The sequence below is a fragment of the Bos indicus genome, chromosome 3, assembly GCF_029378745.1.
Source record: "Bos indicus isolate NIAB-ARS_2022 breed Sahiwal x Tharparkar chromosome 3, NIAB-ARS_B.indTharparkar_mat_pri_1.0, whole genome shotgun sequence".
NCBI lineage: Eukaryota > Metazoa > Chordata > Mammalia > Artiodactyla > Bovidae > Bos > Bos indicus.
In genome coordinates, this window is record NC_091762.1 from 43559120 (window position 1) to 43586109 (window position 26990).

Here is a 26990-nt window from a genome sequence, read left to right on the forward strand (position 1 = left end):
TAATTGTCCTTATTTGTTTGTTAGATAGCATGGTAAAAGAGAAAGATTTGAGTTCAGATTTGGGCTCTGTAGTGTGACCTTACCCAAATTTGCAACTCTGTGCATCTCAGGTTCTTTCTTTGAATGATGGAGATAATATTTACTTAACAACATTGTTGTTAAATAAGTTGATATAAGCAGGGTGCCTGGCAGACACTTAATAGTGTATGTATTAAAGCCTTAGAATACCATCAGAAGCAAATCTAGGATAAAGTCATTTAATATCATCTCAATATGAGGTCATGAACCATGTTTATTTCTGTTTGTATCCCTGGCACCCAGCATAGTACCTGGCGTAGAGCAGCTTTTGTTTGAATTGAGAGTTTAAGGTCAGAACTATTAGGTGGCAGAGGTGGCTAGGATCCAGTTCTCCTAATGCGAAATCTAACTGACAGGAAGGATGTTAAGCAGATTTATGACATTTATTTTGAGAAACAGCACTTTAAAAATTGTTTTTTAAACTTGTTTTATACTGTTCCTATGATGTTCACCATTACAGTGGAGAAAGATTTCTGATTTCAGATCCTCTGAAAGCTCACATTTTCCTATAAGTTATTGCTCTGGAGGTTTTTGAACTGAATATGGGAAATAGTTTTAACTTATGGGGTTCTCCTCTTTTTCTTCCTGTCATCTAATGCATATAGGCTTTTGAAATGTGTGTGTTACTCGCTCAGTCATATCCTACTTTTTGTGACCCCATGGACTGTAGCCTGCCAGGCTCCTCTGTCCATGGAATTCTGTAGGCAAGAATACTGGAGTGGGTTGCCATTTCCTACTCCAGGGGATCTTCCTGCATCTCTTGCATTGGCAGGCGGATTCTTTACCACCGAGCTACCTGAGAAACCCACACATTTTAAAAAGTGTAAAGTTATCAACCACAGTGTCATATCATTATGGCAGTATGTACTAGGAAAAACTTCAGAAGATGAAAACCAAACATAATGACATTGTAGAGCTGAATGGCCCTCACAAACCTGACTCGATTCACTTTTCTTATAAGTTAGGAAATTGAAAGTTGTTGTGTTCCTCCCCTCCGCCCCCCTGCCCACCACTGCCTAAGAATACGTAAATGGAATTGGAGTAGGAATTCAATATTTTCACATATATTGCTTTAGATACTAGAAAAATAGAAATGAAACATTTTCTTACTTAAAGATAATTCTTCCTGTCTTTGTGCTGTTTACCGGTACTGTTCTTTTTTAGATATTAATATACAAATTATGGTAATCGCATCATGTGAACTAAAATTTAACATCCAGTCATATGTTCAATAAGAAATTTAACTAAAATGACATGGATTGAACCAATGTAAACTGCAAGTCAGAGCATAAAAGACTAAACTATTGAATCTAGCCTGAGTCAGCTATTACCAGGTTTTTCCATCAACACTCAGTTGTTATGTCTGTACTTCTGTGGTAGAATGTGAAAAAAGTTTAAAATACATCTTTAAAAAAATAACTTAATATTGAACAAATTCAGTTTATTTTCCCTGCACATCAGGAAAAGACCATTATTATTTAATTCTAGCAGAATAGTTTGAGAACCACTTGTGCAGAGATGTATTTTCACCATTACCCCTTTATTTCCTGAGGTTTTTTTTTTTTTAACATTTTTGCTCAGTTTGATTAATGTTTATGAACACCTTTATTTATATGCCTCTGTTTGATACTGAATTTTCTAAGATGCAGTATAGAATGAGCAAAAAGCTGTGTTTTTTCTTTTTTTTCTTTTAGGGTTTAGAGTTACTCTAGGATTAGATAGATAATTGTTGATAGTACTTACATTGTATGGAGAGTCCGTTGAGCAATGTAGTTTGTGGATCTGAAAAGTGTGTGTGTGTGTGTGTGTGTACATAAGGAAAGTGAATATGTTATCTTATTTCCTTGGTTGTAGACATTCAGAGTATTCTAATTCTCAAATTAATTTGGTCATTTCAGTTTTTTATTTTTTATTTATTTTCAGTTCATATTTTTATGTGAAAAATCGTTGTAAACCTGATGGTTTGCTTTTCAGTAGATGCTATTTGAAAATCAGTACAGTGAGGTTGTATACCAAGCTAATAATAGGCATTCCACATCATTTATCTCATTTAATCCTCACAACATCCTCTTTTTACAGGAGAGAAAAAATTTAGCATCAGGTTAAAAACCTGATGACTTGTGGAAAAACAGGAAGTTAAATTTCAAATCCATCGAGTTTTCCAAACATGTATTCATAAGTTAGGGACAACCTGTGGAGGATCTTGTGGCTTAAAATGGAAAATGTTAGCTCTACAAATGGTAGTAATAATTTACTGCATGTGAATGTTTCTGATAGTTGGGCATATCTTTTCATACAGGAGAGTGAGTATTAGACTGAGCATTGAACTACAATCAGTTTCTAACCCCGTTCACAGAAAGGTTGGTATTATATATTTTGAAATAAATATTTTTCTTTTTCTGAAAAATGGTAATTTAGTACATTATAGTTGTTTTAATTCTTTAAGAATGTGAGATCTTTTGTTAATATCATCTTGCTTTTTAATTTTGGGCCATTTAATAACTTGCAGATCTGGGATGGTAAAATCTAAGACAACAACTGAGAGATGATATACCATATATTTCTAAAGCATGCGAGAGTTGGAGATTGGGACAACAGTCTCCTTAGGTTTTGCCCGTTGCAGTTTTTTGGCTGCATCACATAGCTTGAGGGATCTTAGTTCCCAGTCCAGGGATCACACCCATATCCCTTCCGTGGAAGCTTGGAGTCCCTAACTGCTTGGGAATTCCCTCATTGCACTTTTTAAAGTTACTCAAATATATATTGCTATCCTGTAGAACTGGTATTTCATATAAATGTGAGTATAGAATGAATTGAAGCACTGCAGGGAGATATTCTTGAATCTTTTTGCCTTTTGACAATAGTTGTTAAGAGCATCAGTCTTATCTGATTTAAAAGTGTGAGTCATTAACAGAGATGTGATACAGAAAGGAGGGTGAAGAAATACATCTGTTTTCTCTGTGTTATAGCTTTCCCTTAACATATTCAAGGATCTAATAGTGACAGCTTCAGTTTTTTTTTATAAAAGCATCTTGGGGTGGGTTTAAAAAAATATTTAAATAAAGCTGCTTTAAGAACAGGGCCTTCTGAGACAGAGCAAATACCTAGATTGCTAATCTTCCAGGGTGAAAAAGAGAGAGTGAAAGTCGATCAGTCGTGTCCGACTCTTTGAGACCCCATGGACTGACCCCCGTGGATTATACAGTCCATGGAATTCTCCAGGCCAGAATACTGAAATGGGTAGCCTTTCCCTTTTCCAGGGGCTCTTCCCAACCCAGGGATCGAACCCAGGTCTCCTGCATTGCAGATGGATTCTTTACCAGCTGAGCCACAAATTTTCTGGGAAAGAGAGTATATATTCTTACATTTTTCCTTATGCCTGCTGTACCTCTTTATTTTCTAGCTCTACTCATAAGTGGTTTAGATTTTTCTAGGACCTTAGCAATTCCTCAGTAGCCACAAGTAGATTTTATTTCAAGGCAGAAACTTATTCTTAACCTGAATGCTTATGCTTTATTAGTGCTCTGACATCTCGCTAGTCCTGTTTTCCTTCTGCCAGTGTTTTCTGAAGTATAGGACTTTCCTGTTGGCTTTAGATGCTGTGATGATCTGCCATACAGTAAATTTAACTACTTGAAAAGTGGTCTTTGTGAAAGGTATTCACTTCGTTTGAAACTTGAAAACAGATGGGGGTTCCACATCAGTGGCCACCTGGAGTGGTAGAGAATATGCTTCTAGGAAGAAACCCTGGCAACCTGTCACCTGATACCCCTGTCCTCTGCCTGAGAAACAAACGCTCCTTTCTTACCTGGGTAGATGACTATCATTTCTGCTGATGTATTTGCCATTTTGGAAATACCAGACAATTAACTTGAGGGAAACTGAAAATATACTTGAATGTGACATCAGTGGTAAAAAATATTTTTGTCATATTATCTTAGTAGAGCAAGAGGTAGGTCTGAACTTTCCTAAGCCTCTGATAGAATGATACTCGTCAGCTTTCAACTCCTAGCATTTAATTAACTAGTATAGACCCCATCACTTCTCACCTTGCACCCCATGTGGCTCTCAAGGAGCAGAGTATCCATTGCTGTTTAAGATGCTAAAATCCCCAAAGACATTAAAACCCAGCAGCACCAGAAAGCAGAGCCCTCTGAGCTATAACAGAGATACATTGATGCTATTATGATTTCACTTCCATGGAGGAAGAAACTACTCTGAAAGCCAGATCTACTGAAAACATCAAAAATAACAGTCTTTCTTTTAGGATTTAGTTATCCGTCTGACTGATGATGCGGATCCATTTTTTCTGTATAACCTTGTTATTTCAGAGGAAGATTTTCAGAGGTAACTAAATTTATTTTTCTGATCTTATATTTAATCTAAGAATAAGTAAGTTTTTAAGTTTTATGTATGTATCAGTGCTATTCCTTTGAAACACGTACTCATTAGGAACAATTAAGTATTTGGGGATCACTGGACTATTTATACTGTAATGTTTCAGGCTGTTTTTGAAAATACATATTTCATAGATTATTAGCATTCTGTTTAAAACAGCTCAGAAATTTGGAGCTTTATCTAGATTTATTGACCTTTTCCCTCCCACTGAATAAGCTCTATAAAAATCAAAGTTTCCTAGCTTAGTTCTTGACTATGATGGGTGTTCAGTAAATAAAAAAATAACCTTTCAGGATGTTATTTATAACTACATACAGTAATTAAAATTCTAAAAAAAAAATTTCTTTTCCTGTCTTCTGTGTAGTTTAAAATTCCAGCAAGGTCTTCTGGTAGACTTCTTAGCTTTCCCACAAAAATTCATAGATCTCCTCCAGCAGTGTACTCAAGAATACGCGAAAGAAATTCCAAGGTAAGTCTCAGGAGAGCACTATTATCATTAAACTTTTCTCAAGAAAGACTCTTCTTTGTAAGAAGAGTCTTTGTAAGAAGACGGCAAAATATTTATGTATTTTGAGTATCTGTGTCTCTTTTCAAAGCTGTGCAAAGAGCTTCATAAATTTCAAATTTATAAAACCAGAAATATTTACCCCCTAATTTTCATATCTTGACAAAGCCATTAAAGTTACCTGAAGTATTTAATAGCATCAAGTATGTGTTTTTTCCCAAGGTTATATTCTATTTATAGTTATTACAAAATATTGGCCATGTTCCCTGTGTTTTACAATATATCCTAATAGCTTATTTATTTTATACATTGCAGTTTGTACCTCTTAATTCTCAATCCCTGAATTGCCTCCTCATTCCCTCTGCCTGCTAGTAACCACTAGTTCTCTATCTCTGTTTCTTTTTGTTATATTTACTAGTTTATTGTATTTTTTAGATTTCTCATATAAGCGATATGTAGTATTTGTCTTTCCTGACTTATTTCACTTTAGCATAATATCCTCTAGGTCTATTCATGTTGTTGTAAATGGCAAAATTTCATTCTTTTTTAATAGCTGAGTAGTATTCTACTGTGTGTATCTATATATATACGCATACATATCAAGAATATGTGTATTCCACATCTTCTTGATTCATTCATCTGTTGATGGACACTTGGGTTGCCTTCATATCTTCAGTTCAGTTCAGTCGCTCAGTTGTGTCCTACTTTTTCGACCTCATGGACTGCAGCACGCCAGGCCTCCCTGTCCATCACCAACTCCTGGAGTTTACCCAAAGTCATGTCCATTGAGTCGGCAATGCCATCCAACCATCTCATCCTCTGTTGTCCCCTTCTCCTCCTGCCTTCAATCTTTCCCAGCATCAGGGTCTTTTCCAGTGAGTCAGCTCTTTGCATCAGGTGGCCAAAGTATTAGAGTTTCAGCTTCAGCATCAGTCCTTCCAATGAATATTCAGGACTGCTTTGCTTTAAGATGGACTGGTTGGATCTCCTTGCAGTCCAAGGGACTCTCAGGAGTCTTCTTCAACACCACAGTTCAAAAGCATCAATTCTTCAGCTCTCAGCTTTCTTTATAGTCCAACTCTCACATCCATACATGACTACTGGAAAAACCATCGCTTTGACTAGACGGACCTTTGTTGGCAAAGTATCTCTGCTTTTTAATTTGCTGTCTTGGTTGGTCATAATTTTTCTTCCAAGGAGTAAGCATCTTTTAATTTCATGGCTGCAGTCACCATCTGCAGTGATTTTGGAACCCCCCAAAATAAAGTCTGTCATTGTTTCCTTTGTTTCCCCATGAATTTGCCATGAAGTGATGGGACTGGATGCCATGATCTTAGTTTTCTGATTGTTGAGTTTTAAGCCAAGCTTCGTAATACTGCTATGAATATTGGGGTTCATGTATCTTTTTGAATTAGTGTTTTTATTTCAAATATGAACCCAGGAATGGAATTGCTAGGTCATATGACAGTTCTATTTTTAGTTTTTTGAGAAACCTCCCTACTGTTTTTCACAGTCCAGCGGTGTTGGAAAGTTCCCTTTTTTCCACATGCTTGTCAGCATTCATTATTTGTGTTCTTTTTGATGATAGCCATTCTGACAGATGTAATATCTCATTGTGGTTTTGATTTGCATTTCCTTGATGATAAGCCATGTCGAGTATCTTTTCATGTACCTGTTGGCTATCTGTATGTCTTTGAAAAATGTCTTTTCAGGTCTTCTGACCATTTTTTAGTCAGTTTGTTTATTTTTTTCACATTGAGTTGTGTAAGCTGTTTATATAGTTTGGATATTAACCCCTTATTGGTCATATCATTTGCAAGTATCTTCTCCCGTTCAGTAGATTGTCTCTTTTGTTGGTGTTTTCCTTTGCTGTGCAGAAGCTTTTTAAGTTTGATTAGGTCCCATTTGTTTATTTTTACTTTTATTTACTTCTGTTTTAGGAGACAAATTAAAAAAAATGCTACAATTTATGTTAGAGAGTGTTCCACCTATGTTCTCTTCTAGGAGTTTTATGATTTCTGGTCTTACCTTTTGGTCTTTAATCCATTTTGAGTTTATTTTTAAAAGCTCTATTTATTTATTTATATTTGGCTGCGCTGGGTCTTCGTTGCTGCACTTTCTCTGGTTGTGGTGTGTGGGCTTCTCATTGAGGTGCCTTCTCTTACTGAGCATGGCTCTAGGGCGCAGTCTTCGTAGTTGCAGTGTGTGAGCTCTAGAGCAGAATCAGTGGTTGTGGTGCAGGGCCTTAGTCGCCCACAGCATGTGCAGTCTTCCCAGAGCAGAGATTGAACCCATGTCCGCATTGGCAAGGAGATTCTTAATCATTGGTGGGTGTGTGTTAGTTGCTCAGTTGTGTCCAACTTTTTGCAACCCCACGTACTGTAGCCCCCCAGGCTTCTCTGTCCATGGTGTTCTCCAGGCAAGAATACTGGAGTGGATTGCCATTCACTTCTCCAGAGGAACTTCCCAACCCAGGGATTGAACCCTGGTCTCCTGCATCGCAGGCAAATTCTTTACTGTTTGAGCTCCAGGGACCACTGGGGAAATCCGAGTTTTATTTTTATGTATGATGTTAGAGAATGTTCTATATTGTTCTTTTACATGTAGCTGTCCAGTTTTCCAGCACTACTTACTGAAGAGACTGTCTTTCCCCATTGTGTATTCTTGCCTTCTCTGTGGTATGTTAGTTAATAATAAGTGTGTGGGTTTATTTCTGGGTTCTGTTCTGTTCTATTGATCAGTGACTGTTTATGTGCCAGTATGCCAAACCAGACTGTTCTGACTTCAAAGCTTTTAGTAAGGTCTGAAGATAGGAAGCATGATTTGTCTAAGTAGTCTGTTCTTCTTTCTCAAGATTGTTTTGCCTATTCGAGGTCTTTTATGTTTCCATGCCACTGCTGCTGCTAAGTCGCTTCAGTCGTGTCCGACTCTGTGCGACCCCATAGACTGCAGCCCACCAGGCTCCTCCGTCCCTGGGATTCTCTAGGCAAGAACACTGGAGTGGGTTGCCATTTCCTTCTCCAATGCGTGCATGCATGCTACGGAGCTTCAGTCGTGTCTGACTCTGTGCGACCCCATAGACTGCAGCCCACCAGGCTCCTCCGTCCCTGGGATTCTCTAGGCAAGAACACTGGAGTGGGTTGCCATTTCCTTCTCCAATGCATGCATGCATGCTAAGGAGCTTCAGTCGTGTCCGACTCTGTGCGACCCCATAGACTGCAGCCCACCAGGCTCCTCCGTCCCTGGGATTCTCTAGGCAAGAACACTGGAGTGGGTTGCCATTTCCTTCTCCAAAGCATGCATGCATGCTAAGGAGCTTCAGTCGTGTCTGACTCGGTGTGACCCCATAGATGGCAGCCCACCAGGCTCCTCTGTCCACAGGATTCTCTAGGCAAGAATACTGGAGTGGGTTGCTATTTCCTTCTCCATACAAATTAAAAAATTTTTTGGTCTAGTTTTGTGAAAAATGCCCTTGGAGAATGGATGGGGATTGCCCTGAATCTGTCAGTTGCCTTGGGTAGTGTGGTTATTTTAACAATATTCTTTCAATCCATTTCACTATTTACACTAATTAATCCATGGTATATCTTTCCATCTCTATTGTCTTTGATTTCTTTCATCAGTGTCTTGTGTTACAGTTCGCAGATTACAGGTCTGCCTTCTCCTTTAGGTAGGTTTATTCCTAGACATTTTATCCTTTTTGCTGCAGTTGTAAGTGGAATTGTTCCCGTAGTTTCTCTTTTTGATAGTTTGTTGTTAGTGTTCAAGTATATGTTTTTCTGATGAACTTGGACAAAGAAGATTTTGGGTCCAAGTGTATCCATATTTGTTTAGTGCTAACACCTGATCCTTTCTTTGTAAAGCTTTCCAACCTTTTATCTATAAGTTTCATCAGTTGGTGATTCTTGTTTGAATGAATTATTTCATTAGTAAGTACAAAATTATGTTTTTCCAATTCCATCTTTCTGTATTTATTAGGTATAATTCTTCTATGAAAAATAACTTCCTTCATCAGTAAGAGCTATTTGATTACTATGAAAACTCTTAGAGAAAGGGATAAATGCTCAGTTCTTATTTTTAAATTGTCGGTTTTCAGAGTGAGGATTGTTACTCTAGTTAGTTTTCTGGTTTCAGTGGGTTTTGATTTGTTTTTGTGTTAAGTCTTTTGCTTTCTCTCCTTATCTGTTTCTCATTATGAACTCATGGAGATTTATATATTCACTGTTTTCAATCAGTAGATAAGTATCCATTTTGCTATTTACACTAATCCAGTTTTACTGTTGGGAGTCCTTTCATGTTGGCCCCTATGATTCCAGCATGCTCCCTTTGCTGATCCTTTTAATCACTGATAATCCAGTGGGGCTCATTATTCAATGGGAGAGTTGTCACTGTCTCATAAATGTGTTATGTGATACTTTCTCTTCAAAGGTTTTTGCTGCAGTTAGTTTCTACAGAAGCTATTTTGGATAACTCACCTGCTCTTTTAAATGTGGTAGAGACAAATCCTTTTAAGCATCTGACACACCTCTCACTAAAACTTTTACCTGGAAATGATGTGGAAATAAAGAAGTTTCTAGCAGACTGTTTGAAATGTAGTAAGGTAAGATTTAAATTTAAATTGTTTTCTTAAAATAAGTCCCAAAGCTCTCTGGTAATCCACTGAAAAGCTATATTGCTACTAGATTTTATTTTCTGAATAAAGTCTTTTTAAAGGTATCCAAGAAATTTTTATAACACACAGTGACTTTATTTTATTGTTTTAGTTAGGCACAGTACTAGAAGATAAAACAGATCAGGAATTAAGAAACTTAGGTCCCAGGGTTTTTACTAATTTTCTGTGACCTTGAGCAGGTCACTTAAGCTCATGGTGTCTTGGTTTCATTAGCTTGTGGATATGTATGGAAATATTTACCCTCTGAGCTATCTTAAATGAGATAAAATATATGAAAGTATCTTGAAGATTACAAAGTGCTCTATAACTATATAAAATACACGCTCAAGAAAACAACATTGGGATGCCTCTTGAGAATTTTTAGAAAGTCAAATACTATGAATCAGGACATCTCTGGATTTAAGGTTAGGCAAATCCAGAGGTCTTGCCAGTGCAGATTCTAACTCAGAAGGTCTGAGGTGGAGCCTGAGATTCTGTCTTTCTAACAAACGCCCAGGCTGGTGCTGATGCTGTATACTTCATTGTACTTTGTGTAGCCCAGCTACAGATGATTAAATTGTAAGCTGCATAATTTTATTATTTTTATAAATAGGAAGAAAAATTATCATTAACACAATCGCTGGATGATGTTACCAGGCAACTGAATTTCACCCAAAAGGTAATTCAAGTTTGATTTTTTCTTTGTAAGTCATCCAAACATGGGCTCTGAATTGCTTCTTAAATCAAGTCTAGGCTTTTATGTATTTTTATTTTCAAAGCATGCTACTGTTGAATTCATCCTTTTTGTCACCCTTCGCCTACCAGTTAATTGTCTTAATCTGTGCTTCTTCTTATTCTCTCCAAACATTTCTGTTATCCCCAGTATATGACACATTCTCTCCAAGTCTTCATTAAATAATGTATAGTATTTGTCACATGTTCTGCTCCTCTTTTTTTCACCTCATTCTTCTTGTCTAAATGGCATTTTAGTTCCTGTCTTCTAAATCTTTCCTTCCTTCTGTTTAGAATTAATTCTGATAGATTAATCATCATTTCAATAATAGCTTCTCCTTGAAATTGAGGATAAAAGTATCTGATAAGCTGCATGGCTTCAGGTAGAAAATTTTTCTGCACCATATGGACCATCTTGGGAACCTGTGTTACTGGTTTTTAGGTGTATAAGTAAACTACAGTTGACCTTTGAACAACGCAGGGGTTAGGGACATCAGCCCTTTGCACAGTTGAAAGTCCTTGTATAAGTCTGTAGTCAGTTCTCCATACCTGTGTTTCCACGTCCTCAGGTTCAGCCAACCATGGATTGTGTAGTACTGTAGTACGTATTTATTGGAAAAAAAACTGAGTATAAATGTATCTATACATTTCAAACCTGTGTATTGTTTAAGGGTCATCTGTACTACTTATGACTGACTTGCTCTACCCTGGGTTGCTTTATTTCTTAATGCCAGAGGAGAGGATTGAGTGGTGAAGAGCCAGATTTAACTAAAAGGTTAGTGATAGTATACTGTGGGCTGTGTTAACTCTAAAATTGCTTTTATTCTAATCTTAATTTCTTTAAATACAGAGAAATCTATGTAAGAAAAGACTTTGAATGTAAGAAAAGGTGTGATTTCATTTTCTTTTATATGCTTTGCAAATATGATCATGTTCCAATCTAATAACATATTCAAGAATTTTAATATTTTGTACTGAACTCTACTATAGACATTATCAGAAAAGATCCAAGAATTAGATAAGTTACGGAATGAATGGGCGTCGCACACAGCAACATTGTCAAATAAGCATTCTCAGGAACTAACGAATGAGAAGGAAAAAGCTTTGCAGGTATGAATATTAAAAAATGGAAAAATATTTTGTTACTGTTGTTAGTCATTTTGTTAATAATTTTCAAACAGTACAAAAGTATGTAAAAATTGTCTCTCCTTAAAAATCTTAACTACCCAGAGATAACTTCTAAACATTCTGATGTTTGTTTTCCCAAATTTTTCTCTCTATATGTGAATAGTATATAATTTATAAATACTTGTTTATATTTATAAATTTAGAAATATATAAATTGGGAGATTTGTCCCTGGTGGCTCAGATGGTAAAGTGTCTGTCTACAATGTGGGAGACCCGGGTTCGATCCCTGGGTTGGGAAGATCCCCTGGAGAAGGAAATGGCAATCCACTCCAGGACTATTGCCTGGAAAATCCCATGGACAGAGGAGCCTGGTAGGCTACAGTCCATGGGGTCGCAAAGAGTCAGACATGACTGAGCGACTTCACTCACTAAGCTAACGAGGTTCCCATCACTTCATGGCAAATAGATGGGGGAAAAGTGGAAACAGTGTCAGATATCATTTTCTTGGGCTCCAGAATAACTGCAGACAGTGACTGCAGCCACGAAATTAAAAGATGCTTGCTCCTTGGAAGAAAAGCTACGACAAACCTAGATAGTGTATTAAAAAGCAGAGACATCACTTTACAGACAAAGGTCCATATAGTCGAAAGTGAAAGCCACTCAGTCATGTCCAACTCTTTGCAATGCCATGGACTACATATAATACAGTCTATGAAATTCTCCAGGCCAGAATACTGGAGTGGGTTCCCTTTTCCAGGGGATCTTCCCAACCCAGGTCTCCCACATTGCAGGCAGATTCTTTACCAGCTGAGCCAAGAGAGAAGCCCAAGAATACTGGAGTGGGGTAGCCTATCCCTTCTCCAGGGGATCTTCCTGACCCAAGAATTGAAACAGGGTCTCCTGCATTGCAGGCAGATTCTTTACCAGCTGAGCTACCAGGGAAGCCCATGTATGTGAGAGTTTAACCATAAAGAAGGCTGAGCACTGAAGAATTTTCGCTTTTGTACTGTGGTGCTGGAGAAGACTCTTGAGAGTCCCTTGGACAGCAGGGAGAGCAAACCAGTCAATCCTAAAGGAAATCAACCCTGAATATTCATTGGAAGGACTGGTGCTGAAGCTGAAGCTCCAATACTTTGGCCACCTGAAGTGAAGAGCCAACTCATTGAAAAAGACCCTGAACCTGGGAAAGATTGAGGGCAAGAGGAGAAGGGGGGAACAGAGGATGAGATGGTTGGATGGCATCCCTTACTCAATGGAGATGAGTTTGAGCAAACTCAGGGAGATGGTGAAGGATGGGAAAACCTGGCTTGCTGCAGTTCATGGGGTCGCAGGGTCAGGTAGACTTAGCGACTGAACAGCAACAATGAGGTCAACTGGATACAGTGATTGTAATTTTTTTTATCCTTACAATATCATAGATACCATTTTTTATCAGTTTGGAAATGGCTCAAGAAGAGGAAATTATTTAAGAACTTACCTAACTGGTGGAGATTGAAATGCTTTAAATTTTGGTTATTGCAAATAGTACTGCAGTGAACATTTTTATTCCTAGAAGTGAGTACAATATATCCATATAAAATATTAATGGATATTGCAAACTTGCCACCCAAAAAGGCTGTACCAAATAGAACCCCAAAGATAGCGTATGGCCATACTTTCATGTATTCCTGATGCTGTCAGCCTTCTCAGTATCTGCTACATGATAGGTATTGTAGTAGTGTTAGTTTTAATTTACATTTCTTAGATTTTTTTTAGTGAAGATAAGTATCTTTTAATATGACTTTAGCCCCTTGTATTTCTTCCGTGGATTATATTTTAAATCTTTTGCTTTTTCTGTGTGACTTTTTTTTACTGCTTTGTAGTGTGGATTTATTTTATACCTTTTATATCATTAATTTCTTTAATGTTAAATTGTTACTTAACATTAAATTTTATTTTTATTTTTATGCGCTTTACTTAAGGTTTGCTTTTAAGGGTACAACTTGGTAACAGTTTATGTCTACTTTTCACCTAAATTAAGATTCAGAAAATTGTATCACTCCTCTCTGGTCCCTTGTGCCTTCCCAATCCATTTTACTCTCACAGAAGGCGTATCACTTTGGTTATCATTGATTAGTTTTGCTTGTTCTTTAACTTTAGATAAATGGACACATGCTGTATATTCTAATTTGTGTGTGGCTTACTTTACTCAGTAACATAGTGTCTCTGAGATTATGTTCTTGTGTTCTTTTTGTTGTTGTGTAGGATTCTATTCTATGAATATCCCATAATTTATCTGTTTTCCTCTTGGTAGACATTTGAATTGTTTCTGACATTCTGCTATTATTAATTAAACTGTTACGAACTTTCTTGTAGTGTCTTTGTGAACATATGTACTCATTTTACTTGGGTATATACAATATTTAGGACTAGAATGGCTAGGTTCTAGCGTAGGCATATGTTTAGCTTTCGTAGAAACTGTCACAATTTTCCAAAGTGGATATTTAGGTCACACTGCCATTCAGTGGGTGTATAGTGGTACCTCATAATAATGAACATTTTTTTTTTGTATGCATATTGATCTTTTGGCTGTTTTCTTGAGAAGTGCCCATTCGTGTCTTTAGCCCATTTTTTTAAAGTTTTATTTATTTATTTTTGGCTGTGCTGGGTTATTGCTCTGTGCCGGCTTTCTTTAGTTGTGGCGAGCAGGGGCTACCCTGGTTGCAGTGCTGGTCTTCTCACTGTGGTTGACGGCATCTCTTGTTGCGGAGCACGGGCTCTAGGGTGTGTGGGCTTCAGTGGTTGGAGCCTGTGGGCTGAGTGGAGACTCAGTAGCTGTGGTTCATGTGCTCAGTTGCCCTGTGGCGTGTGCAGTCTTCCTGTCCTAGTGATCGTACCCGTGTCCTCTGCATTGGCAGATGGATTCTTAACCACTGGACCACCAGGGAAGTCCTTCAGCCCATTTTTAATTGGGCAGTTAATGGTTTTCCTTATTGATTTATAAGAGTTCTTTGTATATTCTGAACATGAATCCTTTGTCAGATATATGCATTGTGAATATTTTTTGTCTATGGCTTGCCTTTTCATTTCTGGTGCAAAGTAAGGATATTATGTGCTTAGTTGCTCAGTCATGTCCAATTCTTTGTGAACCTGTGGACTGTAGACCACTAGGCTCCTCCGTCCATGGGGATTCTCCAGGCAAGAATACTGGAGTGGGTTGCCATGCCCTCATTCAGGCTCCACTTGAAATTTATAGCAATCAAATCAAGACATTATTTGAGATCAGTCAGCACTATACCACGAGGAGACAGCTGACATATTCAAAATATTCAAATCAAGTGTTGAAAATCATTTGCATCAGCTTGGTTATGTTAATCACTTTGTTTGGGTTAAGTGAAAAAAAAACCTTTTTGACCATATTTCCACATGCAATTCCCTACTTAAGCATAATGAGAAAGTTCTTTTTAAAGCCAGTTGTGACAGGCAGTGAAAAGTGGATATTGTGCAATAATGTGGAATGGAAGAGATCGCGGGGCAATGTAAAGGAACCACCACCAACCACATGAAGGCTGATCTTCATCCAAAGAAGGTGATGTTATGAATATGATGGAATTGGAAGGGAATTATCTATTATGAGCTCCTTCCTGGAAACCACACTTGTTGGATTAATTCCAACAAGTACTGTTCTCAGTTAGACCAACTGAAAGCAGCACTCGACAAAACTGTCCAGAATCAGTCAATGGAAAACACACAATCTACCATCAGGATACCACAAGACTGCATGTTTCTTTGATTACCAGGCAAAAACTTGCAGTTTGGCTGGAAAATTCTGACTCATTTGCTGTATTCACCAGACATTGTAACTTCAGATTTCTGTTTATTTTGGTCTTTATTTATGTTTAATTGGAGGATAATTGCTTTACAGTATTGCATTAGTTTCTACCAAACATCAACATGATATTTTGGTCTTTATAAAATTATCTTAATGGAAGAAATTTTCCATTCCCTGGGAGATTGTAAAAGATACCTTGATCAGTTCTTTACTCAAAAAGATAAAAGGTTTTGGGAAGATGGAATTACGAAGTTGCCTGAAAAATGGCAGAAGATAGTGCAACAAAATGGTGAATACATTGTTCTATAACATTCTTGGTGAAAACGAAAAATGTGTCTTTTATTGTTACTTAAAAATCAAAGGAACTTTTTGGCCAACCTAGTAGTTTTGGAGTTAATTGTCTTAGATTTTTCAAATAGATAAACTATAAAAAATGGTAATTTGTTTCTTCTGAAGGTTTGCCTTTTTCCCTTATACAGAAAGTGGTAATGGTGGAATCCTTATCTTGATCTAGTCTTTTAAAAAATTTTTTATTTTGTATTGGAGTATAGTCGATTTAATGTTAGTGTTAGTTTCAGGTATATAGCAAGGTGATTTCAGTTATGAAAAAAATGAAAGTGTTAGTTGCTCAGTCATGTCCATCTCTTTGCGACCCCTAGGACTGCAGCCCACCAGGCTCCTCTGTCCATGGATTTCCCAGGCAAGAATATTGGAGTGGGTTGCCATTCCCTTCTCCAGGGAATCCTCCCAACCCAGGGATAGAACCCCGGTCTCCTGTGTTGCAGGCAGATTCTTTACCATCTGAGCCACTAAGGATTTCAGTTAAACGTTTGTGTATATCCATTCTTTTTCAGAGTCTTTTCCCACATAGGTTATTACACAACATTAAGTACAGGTCTCTGAGCTATACAGTAGATCCTTGTTTATTATCTGTTTATATGTAATAGTGTATATTTGTTAATCCCAAACTCCTCTAATTTATCTCTCCTCCAGCTTTCCTCTTTAGTAACCATAAGTTTGTTTTCAGAATCGTTTCTGTTTCTGTTTTGTAAGTTCATTTGTATCATTTTTTTAGATTCTACATATAGGTGATATATGCTATTTGTCTTTGACTTATTTCATTTAGTATGATAATTTCTAGATCCATCCATGTTGTTGCAAATGACATTCATTCTTTTTAATGGTTAACTAAGATTCCGTTAAAGTTCAACATTCAGAAAACGAAGATCATGGTATCCGGTCCCATCACTTCATGGGAAAATAGATGGGGAAACAGTGGAAACAGTGTCAGACTTTATTTTTTGGGGCTCCAAAATCACTGCAGATGGTGACTGCAGCCGTGAAATTAAAAGACGCTTACTCCTTGGAAGGAAAATTATGACCAACCTAGATAGCATATTGAAAAGCAGAGACATTACTTTGCCAACAAAGGTCCGTCTAGTCAAGGCTGTGGTTTTTCCTGTGGTCACGTATAGATGTGAGAGTTGGACTGTGAAGAAGGCTGAGCACTGAAGAGTTGATGCTTTTGAACTGTGGTGTTGGAGAAGACTCTTGAGAGTCCCTTGGACTGCAAGGAGATCCAACCAGTCCATTCTGAAGGAGATCAGCCCTGGGATTTCTTTGGAAGGAATGATGCTAAAGCTGAAACTCCAGTACTTTGGCCACTTCATGCGAAGAGTTGACTCATTGGAAAAGACTCTGATGCTGGGAGGGATTGGGGGCAGGAGGAGAAGGGGACGACAGAGGATGAGATGGCTGGATGGCATCACTGACTCGATGGACGTGAGTCTGAGTGCACTCTGGGAGTTGGTGATGGACAAGGAGGCCTGGCCTGCTCCTTCATGGGGTCGAGAAGAGTTGGACACGACTGAGCAACTGAACTGAACTGAAGAATCCGTTGTATATGTGTAACACATCTTCTTTATCCATTTCTCTGTGATGGACATTTAGGTTGCTTCCATGTCCTGGCTATTGTAAATAGTGTTACAGTGAATATTGGGGTACATGTATGTTTTCAAATTATGGTTTTCCTTGGATATACGTCTAGGAGTGGGATTGCTGAGTCATATGGTAGTTCTGTATTTTTAGTTTTTTAAAGAAACTCATACTGTTCTCTGTAGCAGTTATACCAGTTTACATTCTTAGCAACAGTGTTCCCTTTTCTCCATACCTCTCCAGCATTTATTGTTTGTAGACTTTTTGATGATGGCCATTCTTATTGGTGTGGGTGATACCTCATTATAGTTTTGATTTGCATTTCTCTAATAATTAGCAACGTTGAACATCTTTTTATGTGCTTTTTGGCCATCTGTGTGTCTTCTTTGAAGAAATATCTACTTAGATCTTCTGTCATTTTTTGATTTTTTTTGTTTTTAGTATGTTGAGCTGTATAAACTGTTCGTGTCATTTGGAGATAAATTCCGTAACAGTCTGCTTCATTTGCAAATACTTTCTCTCACTTGGGTTATTTTTTAATTTTGTTTATGGTTTTCTTTGCTATGCAGAATCTTTAATTAGGTCCCATTTGTTTACCTTGCTTTTTGCTTTCATTAATTTGGGAGGTGGATCCAAAAAGATGTTGCTTCAATTTATGTCAGTGAGTGCTCTGCTTATGTTTACCTCTAAGAGCTTTATAGTATCTGGTCTTACATTTAGGTCTAATCCATTGTAAGTTCATTTTTGTGTATGGTGTTAGAGAATGTTCTGGTTTCATTCTATTTGTATATTCTTGCCTCCTTTGCTGTAGTTTAATTGACCATAGGTGCATGGGTGTATTTTGGGGCTTTCTATCTTGTTCCATCGATAGATATTTCTGTTTTTGTGCCAGTACCATATGGTTTTGATGACTGTAGCTTTGCTGTATTGTCTGAAGTTAGAAAGCCTGATTCCTCCATCTCTGTTTTTCTTTTTTAGGATTGCTTAGGCTACTCAGGGTCTTTTGTGTTTCCATACAAACTAAAAAAAATTTTGTTCTAGTTCTGTGAAAGATGATATTTGTGATTTTATAGGTATTGTATTGAAACTGTAGATTGCCTTGGCTAGTCATTTTTGCCAGTACTGATTCTTCAAATCCAAGAACATGGTATATCTTTTCATCTGTTTGTGTCATATTTGATTCTTTCATCAGCATCTTATAGTTTTCAGAGTATAGATCTTTTTCCTCCTTGTGTAGAATAATTATTTTTCTTGATGAGATAGTAAATGAGATTGTTTCTTTAATTTCTCTTTCTGATCTTTCATTGTTACTGTATAGAAATGCAAGAGATTTATGTATATTAACTTTGGTAATGTTTTTTGATAAATAACTAAATTATCTTTCCATTATATGTGATATTTACTCTGTGTTTGAGAAAATTTTCTTCTGTCTGGCATCCAAAGAATGCTAGCTAGGTCAGACGGAGTGACTTTTGGAGATTGAACCAAATAATATCGTTTTTTTCACTTTTCTAATATATTAATGATAATGATAGATTTCTAAAAGTGGAACCATCTTTGAATTCATTGAATAATATGTATTCAGAGATTTTTAATATCCTGTTGAATGAATTTGCTAATATTTAATTTAGAACATTTGTGTATATATTCATAGGTGAGATTGGTTTGAGTTTACTCTTTTCCTATCTTAGTCTGCTAATTACAGTGATAGGTTTTGCACTGTGGTATTAGAATTATGCTAGTGTCATGAAAGGTATGAAAACATTTTCTGGTTTTCTTTATGCTTTGAAACAGTCAAATGAAGAATTATCTGTTCCTTGAAGGCCTGATAGAATTAGCCTTTTACCATTTGGGTATGATGCCTTCTTAAGGCATTTTTCTTTAGATTCTTTCCCGTTTCCTTCATGATTTTTTATTCTTTTCTTTTTTGTTTTGTTTTTTGTGTGTGTGTATTTTTGGGGGCTTTGGCGGGTTTTTGTTGTAGGTGCAGGTCTCTGCTTGCAGCACGTTGGCTCTGGAACGTGTGGGCTCAGTAGTTTTGACATGAGGGATCATAGTTCTCCAGTCAGGCATTGAACTCGAGCTTGCTGCTTTGGGAGCTTGGAGTCTTATAACAGCTGGATCACCAGGGAAGTCCCTATCGGTCCTGTTGGATTTTCTGTTTTTCCTTGAGTTATGTTAGTTTATATTTCATTAAAAATCCATTTATTTCATGTTTGTATTTAATTAGTAAAATATCTTATAAGCAGTCTTACAGTTTTTAAAATCTCCATACCATTTCTCCTATGTTCTTAATTGTCTTTTTTTAATGAGAGTTGATAGTTTGTTTTCTTTAGTATTTTTAAAGAAGCAGTTCTTTGTTTCATTAATTAGTTCTGCACTGTCTCTACGCTCCCATCTGATTTCATTAATTTCTATTGTTTGTTAAGTATTTTTTGCCTCTATTTTCAAACAGGTTAGGTTCTGAAAGTCTCATCTTTAAGTATATTTGTGTATAACACAAAAACGACTGAAGGATTTGTTTGCATTCCTTACTGCATTTTTCTAATAGGCTTGTGAATCAGTGCTTTGAGACTTTAAAACCAAGCAAGCTGCTCCTCTCTTCCTGCTGATAGATACTCTATAGGGCAGTGATTGTAAGGCTTTAGTGTGCATCAGAATCACCTGAAATAAACAAAGCAGAAAATGTAAATGTTGAAATTCTATCCATTACACTTTTTTTTTTTTAAACAAAAGTTCTGAAATTCTGATCATCACAGGGATAAAGCCAGTTCTTTATTTTTGCAGTCTTTGGCCTCTTGTTGCCTTCAGTGTGTTTGGTTACCCTCTTAGACAGTTACAGTTAGCATCATAAACCAGTTTGTTCATTGTTGCTTTTCTCCCTTGATTGCTCCTTCAGTGTTTTCTTCCATGGTTGCATTTTCAGTTTTATATGGACTCTTTCCTATTTTATTTCTTGTGCTTCTTTCTTCTCTCCATTTCAGTTTTCCAAAAATGAGGAAAGTCCTAAAATAATCATGGAAAATATCCTAAGTATTTTATGAGAGACACTCCCCTGCTTTTGTGTTAGGAATTTTTGAATGAATACAACTTTTCTGGAATGTGGTATTTGTAACTAGTACCAAGCTTTATATTTATTTACATATAATCTGAATTTGGATTTATGCTTATGAAGAAAAATTTTAACCATGGTTTTATTTGTAATAGTGAAAAATTGGAAACTCAGTATCCATAGTAGGGCAGGGGTTAATTGCATTATGGTATAGCCATGGATTGGGGTACTGTGTGGATATTGAAAGTATTTACAAAGAGTTTTTATCGATATGAGGAAGTGCAAGTGCTAAAGGATTAAAAAGCATAATTGTGTAAAGTGCTTGGTCTCAATTTGTTAAATTTAGCTATGTGTTATGTGTATTTGTATGATGTCAGTTTTAAGTATATAAATAGCTGGAAAGGAATATTCCTAAATATTTATAATGACTCCCTGGATTTGTGATTCTTTCTTTATGCCTTTTAAAAGAATGTATAGCTTGCATAATTAGAAAAATATTTTTTATTTTTAAAATGTATTTAGGCTTGTTAGTGTTCATCATGGAGAAGGCAATGGCACCCGACTCCAGTACTCTTGCCTGGAAAATCCCATGGACGGAGGAGCCTGGTGGGCTGCAGTCCATGGGGTCGCTAAGAGTCGGACACGACTGAGCAACTTCACTTTGACTTTTCACTTTCATGCATTGGAGAAGGAAATGGCAACCCACTCCAGTGTTCTTGCCTGGGGACGGGGGAGCCTGGTGGGCTGCCGTCTAAGGGGTCGCACAGAGTCGGACACGACTGAGGTAGCTTAGCAGCAGCAGCAGTGTTCATCAACAGAAATTATTTAAAATTTTTTTTATTGAATGAAAGTCTTTAAATTCTATTGCGCTTTATAATTTTGAAACGTTTCACACACACAATTTTATATAATCCCATAATAATCCTGTTTTTAATCCTCTAATGCTGTGTAGCCCCTAGACTTTCCCTCTCTCCGAACTGATAGCCACTAGTTTGTTCTGTTTGTGAGTCTGCTTCTTTTTTGTTTTATTCACTAGTTCGTTGTAGTTTTTTAGATTACACGTATAAGTGATATCATACAGTATTTGTCTTACTGTAACTTATTTCACTTAACATAATGCCGTCTATGTCTCATGACAGAAATTATTAAGATAGATTTTTGATATGATACAAACAGGTAAACAAAGATTTCAGAGTTACAACCATGTTCTTGTTGTATTGTTTTTATTTTTGATAGTGAAATTTATTGTTGATAGTGAAATTTAACAACTAAATGTAAGACTGAGCAGTACCTTGTCAATTTTACTGTAAGTTTAGATTTTTTTTTTAATTAGAAAACATTTATACTAGTTGTAAAAAACGGAAACAGAATAGTGTGGTTTAAAGCAAATACTGAAAGTTCCTTATGTACCTGCTCATTTTTCTTTTCATGGGGGTAGTTTGACACTATACATAGTGTTTGCAATTTGCTTTTTTCCCCCCTTAACACATACCATTCTTCCCTTAAATTGAAGGCCATTACTTCTAAACAGGTGGGTTTAGGAGAAGAAGAAATTATGAACAAGATCACAGTGGTAAATTTGCCTTTGTTTTGTTAACCTTTCTTTTTCATAAAATCCATAATTGAAAATAGAATCTCTTAAAAGCAGGGAAATCTTACAAAGAAGAATAATTAAGATTTTTTTTACTCAAATCTTCTCATATTTGTATTTTTTTCTTTGAATTTTGGTACTGTATTTTATTATGTAATAGGCCCAGGTTCAATACCAACAGCAACATGAACAACAGAAGAAAGATTTAGAAATCCTTCATCAACGGAACATGCAGCAGCTACAGAACAGATTGTCTGAGTTAGAAACGGCTAATAAAGACCTCACTGAAAGGAAATACAAAGGAGACTCCACCATCAGAGAACTTAAAGCAAAGCTGTCTGGTGTTGAAGAGGTATCAAATCTTGGAGTTGGTTCCCCTCCCTGCCCAGTTTAAAAGCAAGGTCTAATTTGGTAACTTGATTTGAATTTGGTTACTTTATTACTTCTATGGGTAGTATTCTTCTGGATGCTTTGCAAGGATCTCTTTAGATAATCAGCTCAGAGAATACCCAAAATAATTGAGAAACTAAAATCTAATAAAATGGGCTGATTCAAAACAGAGCTAAAGTAAACTTGGTTACTTTTAGTTAGGGTCTTGAGTAGCCCTTTGGCATAGCCCTCAGATTTGCCAGTGTACTTTTAATATCAGTCCAGTGTTGTGGCTCAGGGTATTGGCAGGCTGATCTTCCAGTCTACTCAGCATGGCAAACAACTGTGTGAAGTTTCGTGTCTAGTAATAATAATAAAAGTAATGATGATAACTATAACACTGTTTTAAGTGCTTTGCCTATATTAACTCATTTAATTCTTATAGCAGTTATTTTAAAGAAGGTATTATTATTACCCCATTTAAAGATGATGAAACTAAGGCACTGAGAGCTTAAGTAATTTACCCAAGTAAGCCTGGCCATTGAAATTCTCTATTATTGGCCTGTCTCTAATACTGTCTTGTTCTTTCAGGCAACAGAGACATTTAAAAAATATTGCTGTAGTAGTACTTTTGTTGATACTTTGGCAGTGATGATAAGCTCCTTCCTATGATAACTATTATACGTTATTGTCATATGAGTTATTAGAAAACGTATGTAGATTTTGTTAAACCTATCATGTTCAAATAAACAGTGTTATTCTAGCTCACAAGACCTCCAATTCTGAATAAAGCCTGACTGATTTTATGTTCAGATCCTCATCGCATTCTGCCCTATTAGATGCTTCAGTCCTTCTCGATACCCTCTTCACCTTTCACACCAGTTGGTGAAACATTTCACCCTGCACATTGGATGAGTACTTCATTATAATCCTATGTGGTTTCTTCTGTTTTAGCCCTGACACTGGCCAGTGTATAAACTGTGCTTTGTTATGTTGATTTTCATGTGTGTGTGTATGATCAGTCACTCAGTTGTGTCCAACTCTTTGTGACTAAATAGCCTCCTTTGTCCCTAGGATTTCTCAGGCGAGACTACTGCAGTGGGGTGCCATATAATGTAATCAAAATATTTCTTGCAAGGTTTGCATAGGACTTGGAAATTTTGAGTCCTGAAAACTTTTTTTAAACTTCAGTATTTTTACGTAATTATGTTAAATTATACCTTTTAGAGATTAGTATCCTAAAATTAATAGTTACTACCATTTATTAAGCATTTGAACTTCCCTGGTGGTTCAGACAGTAAAGAATTTGCCTGCACTGCAGGAGACCTGGGTTCCATCCCTGGGTCAGGAAGGACCCCTGGAGAAGGGAATGACAACCTGCTCTAGTCTTGCTTGGAGAATCCCATGGACAGAGGAGCCTGGCAGGCTACAGTCCATGAGGTCACAGAGAGAGATGACTGAGCATCTAACACGTAAAACAGAGTTTGTATAAGGGTTTTTGCAGAGGTGAAATAATTTATGGTATGGTTTCTCTTTTACAAATGAGAGAACTGAAATTACTGAGGTTAAGTAATACTCGAGGTGGCACAGTAGACTTCCCAGGTGGCTGTGGTGGTAAAGAACCTGCCTGCCAATGCAGGAGACATAAGAGACAGCGGGTTTGAGCCCTGGGTTGGGAAGATACCCTGGAGGAGGGTCTGGCAAGGCATTCCAGTATTCTTGCCTGGAGACTCCCATGGCCAGAAGAGTCTGGCTGGCTAAAGTCCGTAGGGTCGTAAAAAGTCAGACATGACTGAAGCAAGTTAGCATGCACTCATGCAGTGCTTGATAGCAGAGTCTGTGCTTCTAAAACCACTAGGGTATATACTAGAAAATTATTTTATATAGTTATTGTTAAAATTGAAAACTAGGAATACTATTACGTACTGTACTTTAGTGTACTGGCAACATTTGGACTGATACTAGATGATTGAGGTGTTATTTAGTATGTGTGTGTGCTCAGTCATGTCTGACTCTCTGCGACCCCGGTGGACTGTAGTCCACAAGACTCCTCTGTTGATGGGATTTCCCAGCCAAGAATACTGGAGTGATTGCCATTTCCTACTCCAGAAGATTTTCCTGACCAGGGATCAAACCTGTCTCTCTTGGTGTCTCCTGCATTGGAAGGCAGATCTATTAAAAAAATTATTTAAAATATTTTTTCGTGTTTTCACTGTGGTTTGTATTATTGAATATAGTTCTCTGTACTCTGCAGTAGGACCTTGTTATTTATTTTATATAGTGGTTTGTATCTGCTAATCTCAAACTCCTCATTTATATCCCCCTTCTTCCCCTTTGGTAGCTATAAGCTTGTTTTCTATATGAGTCTGTTTCTGTTTTGTAAATATGTTCATTTTTGTCATATTTTGGATTTCACATCTAAGTGATATTATGTAGTATTTGTCTTTCTGACTTATTATTAATTAACAATATCTCATGATTTCTTGGCTGCCCTGAGAAACAGGTTGAAGAGCTCAGGTCATACCTCATACGAATGAAATAAAAATCTCTTGGGCAGGATACCAGGCATCAGTAGTAGTTAAAGCTTTCCAGGTGATTTCATTATGCAGACTAGATAGAGGATCACTGCTTTAGTGGTAGAATGATAGGACTTTCTTTTTATTTATGTATTGTATATATTTTGAAATTCTGTTATACCTGAGCGTTTATTACCTAAGTAATTTTTTGAATTTGTAAATTTCAAGACAGCAGAAAATTCTTGTTACTAGGTTTTAAAAGTTTCAGTAATTCATAAGGATTGTTTAATTTTCCCTTACTGTGATTGAATTAGATATTAGTGTATTTTACAGTTATGTTTCAAATCTGAGTTACATATACCTTTAGAGAGACCGTCATTTCTTTAAAAGAGCATTGGTACTGGAACTTCAAAGTTATGAAAGACTTTTTCCTGTTTTAAATATCTTAATTATAAATTATCAGACCAGCCAACTTTCCTTTTTTTTCCCCCTTGTCTAGGAGCTCCAGCGGGCTAAGCAAGAAGTCCTCTCTTTGAGAAGAGAAAATTCTACACTCGATGCTGAATGCCATGAAAAAGAAAAGCATATTAATCAGCTACAAACAAAAGTGGCTGTTTTAGAACAGGAAATCAAGGATAAGGACCAGCTTGTTTTAAGAACAAAAGAAGCGTTTGATACAATCCAGGAACAAAAGGTCTATTTTAAAATTTTCTAAACAAATTGATGATCACATACATATATGATGTTTTTCCTAAATAAACACAGACTTCCTAATTGTTCACATTTTTAAAAATATATATCAGGTGGCTCTGGAAGAAAATGGTGAGAAAAATCAGGTACAACTAGGAAAACTTGAAGCTACAATAAAATCATTATCAGCTGAACTTCTTAAGGTTTGTTTTTTTAAAACAATAGAATATTTCATTGGATTATGTAGAGATGTTTCATTGGACTATGTAGAGACATTCATGTGAAACTCTTCTATAGGCAAATGAAATTATCAAAAAACTGCAAGGGGATCTGAAGACTTTAATGGGTAAGTTGAAATTGAAGAATACAGTAACTATTCAGCAAGAGAAACTCTTGGCTGAAAAGGAAGAAAAATTACAAAAGGAACAAAAAGAATTACAAGATGTTGGACAGTCTCTCCGAATTAAAGAACAAGAGGTAGTTAATATTTTATATTTAGTATGTGTTGACTATTTGCAAAGCTTAATGTATTTCCTCATTTATTTTAAACATTTCTACTTTGTTACATTAGAGAAAGTTTTGGCTTTTTCCCCCAAGAAAACATGACTACAATCAACAGAATTTAATAAACTATTTCAGTTTGAAAAATTAGTTATTATGACTCAAATACGTTGAGTGTTCATATATGTGTGTGTATATATAATTATGTGCACATATATTTTATTACACAGCTGAGCTAATTCCTTTCATATTTAATAGTAATTATTTAATGAATAGTAATATATCTCTTCAGTTTTTATTTTAGCCTTTATTATACTTACTTTAAGGATTAATGTATTTTAGGTATGCAAATTACAAGAACAATTAGAAGCTACAGTTCAAAAACTTGAAGAAAGCAAACAACTTCTAAAAAATAATGAAAAGTGTAAGTATTTTACCTTTTCATTTAAATGAGGTTTTTAGTTTTATTCTTAACCTGCAATTTTTACTGAATTTATAAGTCTAGCTAAATCAAGGTATTGCTGTATACATATAATCTGCTTTAAACATACCATCTTAATGTCTTTGCTGTAGTAAATTAAAATCAACTATCCTGTAAAACAGTTACCATCATTAAAAGAAACCCTATCACATGTGTCAGTACCCAGAAGTAAATGTTGAAAATATTGACTGTAATTTACATTCTTTCCTACTACTTGCTATAATTGCTGTATTTACCTACTGATAATAATACAAATATTTAAAACAAAAATATGAGATTAAGTCTTCTACATTTTTCTCAGTTTGTAATACTGATTTTGAGAACTAAGAGTTTGAATTTAAATAAACTGGAAGATATTCTAGAAATGAAATCAAAAGAGATTTCAAAGAGATCCTTGACTTGCAGAAATACGTGCTTCTGATAGACAGTAAAAGGATAAAGAGTCCTTGTGGCAGTTGTAAAATAAAAATATTTAGTGACAAATATTTAGATGAACTTATGTTGTTTTCCTATGATATAACAGTTTTAAAAATGTAAAATTTTAAAAATTAA

General features: G+C 36.2%; 1 protein-coding gene across 4 annotated transcripts in view; it reads left to right on the forward strand.

Moving 5' to 3' along the window:
- The window catches only part of SASS6 (SAS-6 centriolar assembly protein), a 41148-nt gene that overhangs the window by 4018 nt on the left and 10140 nt on the right, over positions 1-26990 (forward strand). For all 4 annotated transcript variants that reach the window (XR_011565783.1, XR_011565782.1, XM_070786041.1 and 1 more), the window contains exons 2-12: positions 2378-2438; positions 4346-4425; positions 4841-4945; positions 9410-9581; positions 10246-10311; positions 11355-11474; positions 22042-22233; positions 25266-25460; positions 25570-25659; positions 25754-25933; positions 26300-26381. Coding sequence is in view for 2 of the 4 variants with exons in the window: in XM_070786041.1 (XP_070642142.1) it covers positions 2378-2438; positions 4346-4425; positions 4841-4945; positions 9410-9581; positions 10246-10311; positions 11355-11474; positions 22042-22233; positions 25266-25460; positions 25570-25659; positions 25754-25933; positions 26300-26381 (1343 nt within the window). In the remaining 2 variants the exon portion in view is untranslated. The remainder of the gene's footprint in view (positions 1-2377; positions 2439-4345; positions 4426-4840; positions 4946-9409; positions 9582-10245; positions 10312-11354; positions 11475-22041; positions 22234-25265; positions 25461-25569; positions 25660-25753; positions 25934-26299; positions 26382-26990) is intronic.